General features: G+C 38.9%; 2 protein-coding genes across 8 annotated transcripts in view; one reads left to right on the top strand and one right to left on the bottom strand.

The window, feature by feature from the left end:
* Positions 1-6,000, bottom strand: part of LOC106657258 (glutamate receptor ionotropic, kainate 2-like) — a 50,195-nt gene that overhangs the window by 34,406 nt on the left and 9,789 nt on the right. The gene's annotated exons all lie outside the window — the stretch shown is intronic.
* Positions 1,173-1,969, top strand: LOC106657263. The gene is made up of 3 exons (XM_014378669.2): positions 1,173-1,324; positions 1,395-1,509; positions 1,580-1,969. Exons 1-3 carry the CDS (start codon positions 1,299-1,301, stop codon positions 1,811-1,813), a joined length of 375 nt encoding a protein of 124 aa, XP_014234155.1. The 5' UTR covers positions 1,173-1,298; the 3' UTR covers positions 1,814-1,969.

Raw genomic sequence — 6,000 nt, 5'->3', positions numbered from 1 at the left:
TTTGTAGCTGTACTGCAGTTTACTGGAATTTAGTGCGAGCTTAGTGATCGTAAGACGAATAAATAGTTGTTGAATCGCCTACTCGAAGATTTTCGTGTAACGCGACGATACCGTGGCCCGGGACGATGGCTATATACATTTGTTGTGCCGCCCATGTACATTTGTCGATATATATACGCGAGCGGGCTCGTGTTCATGCGGAAGGATCCAGGTTCGAGCCCCGAGACCGGCAAAATAATAATAAACTTTTTTCTCTACTTTCAGCGTCTCTATAATCTGATATAAATTCTTACATAATTCTAACACATATATATTACCATCAGAATAATAATATATTAATAATTAATTTAATGATCTCGAATTAATATCAAAACCTAGCAAAAACCTTTCAGAAACCTTTCAGAAATGTTTCGAAATTAATCTACATGAAATATTACAAAAAGGGTCCAACGTAATATTTCAGTCAATACGAATGGGAGGAAATTGGTAAATGTGTGAAATATTACGATGAAATTTTTTTGAAATTTTTTCTGAAATGTGACTTTGAAACATTTCTGATAGGTTTTTGGAAACTTTCTGAAAGGTTTCTGAAAGGTTTTTGAAAAGGTTTTGAAAGCTTGCTATTTAACTTTCTACAAGCTGTTTAGAAACTGTTTTGAAAGCTTTCTATTTAACTTTCTACAAGCTGTTTAGACACTTTTTTGAAAGCTTGCTATTTAACTTTCTGGAAGCTGTTTAAAAACTTTTTTGAAAGCTTGCTATTTAACTTTCTGGAAGCTGTTTAAAAACTTTTTTGAAACCTTAAATGTAAACTTTCTCTAATCTTTCAGAAAAGCTTCTTGAAAGTCTTCGTCCCAGGGTTTGGGAAGCTTTCATGCAACCTGTTTGCGACCGGTTTGTCGAAGACATTTCGTACTTACAGAAAGCTTTCAAGAAAGTATTTTGGAAGCTCTCTAAACTTTTCTGAAAGCTTTCTGTAAGATTCTGGAAAGCGTTCATGCTATGTGGGTTACAATTTCCTTGCATTTTTAATGATACGCGAGTCCCTCTGCGTATCGCAGTAGATAATTGCGTAAAGCAAGTCGACGGTAGAGGGGAGAAAATCGCCCAACCGTGAGATCATTTCACTAATGTGTGAGTATAATTCGCATAGTCACTGGCGAGGGGCTACATTCCTGAGTCAGTGTTTACAAATTTATGAAATCAAGGTGTAGTGTTGGCTACTCGAAGTTTATAACCTCAAATCTTTTCTTGATACTGATTGGGAAAATTCACAGTGATCACATTTCAAGCGAGTAATGGAAAATGGCGGAGACATTGTTAGGTATGATTTTTTTCTGCATTTCATAATATTTTTTTAAGCGGTTATTTCATCAAATTTGGTTATTCTCCAGGGTGAAAGAAGAACTGCACGATACTTTGCCGGATGGAGGGGAAGATTATATTTTCGATTCGCTAAACTCTTGCAAAACAAAAAACAATGAAGTATTGCCGTTTTCTGGATTATCAGTGAGTTCAATGATTTGATTTGTGTCCTATTCTTCCACCATCAAAAACTATTGCATAATTTCAATTTCAGGCAAATCACACGAATGAGGTTATTGCGTTACAAGAAAAGTTAGATGAAAAAATAGACATAGATTTTGAGTGCAAATATGTTATACCAAAACTAGAATCTTCATCAGCAGTCGTCTGCAAACCCGAATATAAAAGTTGTCTACCTATTGTGAAAGTGGAAAAAGAATTTAAGGCTAATCATTTAAATCATAAAGATATTTATAATTTTGATAAAAAAAGAGTTCGATTACGATAATAAGTGTACATTTCACGTTAATTCCCAACTGCAAATTGAAAAATATAATGAGGTTGGAATATTTCGAAAAGTTACTCCAAACAGATTATTTCGCGACTGTAAAGTGAGTCAAAAAATTTATAAAGGGGAATCGAGTTTGAACATAAATATCGATTCGGCAAGTAAGAATGTTAGCTTTGAACATGGCATTCCTCAAAAATCATTTCGCCGCAAACTGGAGCTCAAGAGACATAATTACAGTTCAAAGTGGTAGCAAACCTTTTGAATGTGAAATTTGTCAAAAATCATTTGGATATAAAAGTAACCTTAAGCAACACATAAGTACAGTTCATGGTGGGAAAAAACGGTTCGAGTGTGAAATTTGTCACAAATCATTTGGATATAAAAGTAACCTCAAGCAACACATAAGTACAGTTCATGATGGGAAAAAACGCTTCGAGTGTGACATTTGTCACAAATCATTTGGGCAAAAGAGTGACCTCAATAAACATACAAGTAGTGTTCATGATCGGAGCAAACCTTTTGAATGTAACATTTGCCACAAATTATTTGGACAAAAAAGTAATTTTGACAGGCACAAAATCGCAGTACATGATTGGATCAGACCCTTTGAATGTGAAATTTGTCACAAATCATTTGGAGATAAATGTAACCTCAATAAACATACAAGTACTGTTCATGATCGGAGTAAACCCTTCGAATGTGAAATTTGTCACAAATTATTTGGATACCAAAGTCGTCTCAAACTTCACGTAAACGGAGTACATAGTCGGAGTAAACCCTTTGAATGTGAAATTTGTCAGAAATCATTTGGATACAGTGGTTATCTTAAAAAGCACATAAATGCAGTACATGATTGGATCAGACCCTTTGAATGTGATATTTGTCACAAATTATTTGTATGCCAAAGTACCCTCAAGAATCATATAAATGCAGTACGTAATCGGATTAAACCCTTTGAATGTGACATTTGTCGGAAATCATTTGGACGAAAATCTGACCTCAAAATTCACATAAACACAGTACATGATCGTAGAAAACCCTAAGAGTATTAGAATTTTCGGCAGACATTTGGTCGCAATGAAAACTTCTATACACTTGGGTTACTTACTACGTACTTACTACGTACTTACTACGTAGTTTTGGAAAATTTTCAATAAATATCTTTTAACTTTGTGAAAAATAATAAAATGTTTTAAAATCTTATTTCTTTAGTTTTAACTATCATCGTATATAAGCTAATATTGACGCATAGTTTAATTTTAAATATATTCCTCAAAGTATTGCTGTTGCAGTTATGTCTTTCAAGGTTCCTATTATTAATTAAATCTTTCCTCAAGTATCTGCTCTCTATTAGTATGCAAGAAGAAAAAAGCATTGCCCTGAAGCCAGATTGATTCTTAAATTTCGCACGTTGGCCCTTTTAATTTATATCCATACATGCAGATGATTGAACAACTAAAATCATTGATAGAAAAGCTCTACAAGTAGTGACGATTCAGCTTCTGTAAGTAAATGTTTGATATATTCGCATATTACATTCTTTTGATATCCTCCTATGCAAGAATGCAAATTTAAACCTTATACAAAAGGCATAAGTGTAACCAACAACAGGAGTGATTACCTCGCTAAAATTTAATCGAGTTTTTGTATCTACGAGGTAAAAACAATATCTCCTTAAAGCTCAAATGCTCAAACTCAAAAGCTATCATGTTGCTATGAATTTAAAAATTTGCACTCAATTTAGATACGTCGACTTCATACCTGTTTCAGCGATCAATTAGATAAACGCATTTATCGCGATGACACGATCAGATCATGACTTTTCTAAGGGGAAAAAATTCGAGTTAACCACTCGACTACGATTTTCATGTATAAATCAAACTTGCAAATTGCAGTCATCGAGACGCGTAGTCGAATTCGAGAGCCACGAAAACATCCAGTCAATTGATCCGAAGCAGCCGCGGGTGTCGACTGGCGCAGCGTCGGAGGAGAACGGCGTCTTTCAAGCACGATCGAGCCCTTCCCCTTGACCAAGCTCCGGTTAGTGCCGCGTAAAATTCAATCCCCTTACGCACCAATAAACGTGCGCGGGTTCGATTCTCACCTACTACGGCTTCCGCACGGATACATTCAAGATTTTTTTCGTTGCGACCGAGCTATAAACGGAATTCAGGGAATGTTGTGAATTATTCGAGCTCGAGAGTAATCATAACTTTTAAACGAACTCAAGCTCCCTCGCTTAGCCGTTTAAATATCGCTCAAGATCATCGTTGCGTTGGTAGTATCAAAAATCAGTCAATGTGATTATCCGGTAAAATGCCCGAAAATATGTGTATCACTAGGGCCAAGAGACAATCGAAACCCGAGGTGCAATTCGGCCCCTAAACACAATAAGCGCAGCGCTCGAGTCGTTCCAGAGAGACAGAGCTTAATTAGATCACTTCTTACGGCCGTGTTCCACATTCGATTAGTCTGGCCTTGCGCAGCGATCGTAATTTCCCTCGCGCATATCTGCGGACTCTCTCGGCGGATACCCGCGCACACGTTTATATACGTTTGCTGCCGTATGCGCAGCGGAGATAGATAGACGAAGATGAAGAGGTCAATAATCAGATATTGCGTGATTATAAACGCGCGTGTGTGTAGTGTCATGTCGCGTCGCGTCTAGCGGGCATACAATATAACGTTGTTGTTGCACGTCTCGTCGCGTAAACGCCTCGGTGCATGACACACAAGATGCTGCCACTCCGAGGCGAAAATTGCTTAAATCGTCAGGGGACGATTTGGGGCTTGTGTATAGCAGCAGCAGAGAAAGGTCTCTCGTTCCACCTTTATCGCGTTTCCCCGAGCACGTGTGCAGAGCTGTATATAAGAGCCTAACAAGCGTAAATTCAATAATCTCCCTGGGTTTATCGACTTGTCACTCTTTTCTACCCCTCCCACGACGTCACCCCCAAAGTTCATCATATATATTTGTCGAGTCGTATAATGGATATTTATAAATGTGTACGAAGCATATGCATGGCATAGAGAGAGAGAGAGAGAGAGGAAGTCGCCGGAAACAACGCGAGCACACAGGCCGGCGCGGGACATATCGACACATGTATAATGGGTCCAGAGGGGAATCGTTAAAGCTTGGGAAGCCCTCGAGTATAATCGCATTACTAGCCTTCTCTCATTACACATCTTACCCCCTCCTCCCACTCCTACCTTTGCTGCTGCTGCTATACTTTCCCCCGTATATATTATAAACCTTCTGCCTCATGCCTATCTCTATCCATTATACCGCTGCTATAAATGTATACAATAGTATATATAAATTATTATATTTCTCTATAAAAGCGAATACGACGTGGGCGTTTTGTTATTAAAAGTACGAGCGGGTGCGTGACAAGAGTAGCAGCCCAGAGGTCGTCGCGTCGCGAAAAGAAGTGAATTTTTACTTCGTCTTAGACTTCATAATGCGTCGCGTCGCTCGCGCGCCCGTGGAAATGTGTGTCGAGCTCTGCGCTCTTCCTCCTACTTCTTTTCCACTTTCTCTCTCTCTCTCTCTCTCCTTCTTCTTCTTCTACTCGCACCCTCTCTCTCTCTCTCGCGCAAAGATGTAGAGACTAAAGTTTTATCGCTACTACTTGTGATTCCGTGAGGCGCAGGCAGTCTGGCCACCATAAAAGTAAGGGAGAGAGAGGCTTTCGCGCGCGCCCTTCTTTTCCGAAAAATGAACGACGTACGCGACGTCTTTTCACAGATTGTTGCTTCCTTTCTGTCACTCTCTCTCTCTCTTACTCGCTCGTCGTTTGCCAGCAAATCGAAAGCATGAATATTTAAAATCTCTCTCGACATTTGAACTGCGTGTTTGAAGCTCTCTGCTCTGCTCTCTGCGCTTGTTCTCTCGCGAGTTATATTGTTGCACGCGCACGCGTGACGTGTATATAACATAACACTATAGGTACGGGCGAAGAAAGATATAATGAAAATGTTCGAGAAAGAGAAAATTTTTTTTTATTTTACGATTGTTGCGAGAGAAAATTTATGAGGCCCTGGCCCCCATACGTCTTTTTGCGCTCGACGAGAGAGAGAGAGATAAAGAGTATATTATCTAGCACGCGCGCGCGCGGACGAATAAGTATGATACAAGCTCCGGACGAAAAACGTGACGATGGACTTTCGAGCTAATACTGATT

The sequence above is a fragment of the Trichogramma pretiosum genome, unplaced genomic scaffold, assembly GCF_000599845.2.
Source record: "Trichogramma pretiosum strain Unisexual culture from Peru unplaced genomic scaffold, Tpre_2.0 scaffold66, whole genome shotgun sequence".
In the NCBI taxonomy this organism is placed as follows: domain Eukaryota; kingdom Metazoa; phylum Arthropoda; class Insecta; order Hymenoptera; family Trichogrammatidae; genus Trichogramma; species Trichogramma pretiosum.
Note: the sequence above shows the minus strand (reverse complement) of the source record. Positions and strands in the feature narration are given on the sequence as shown.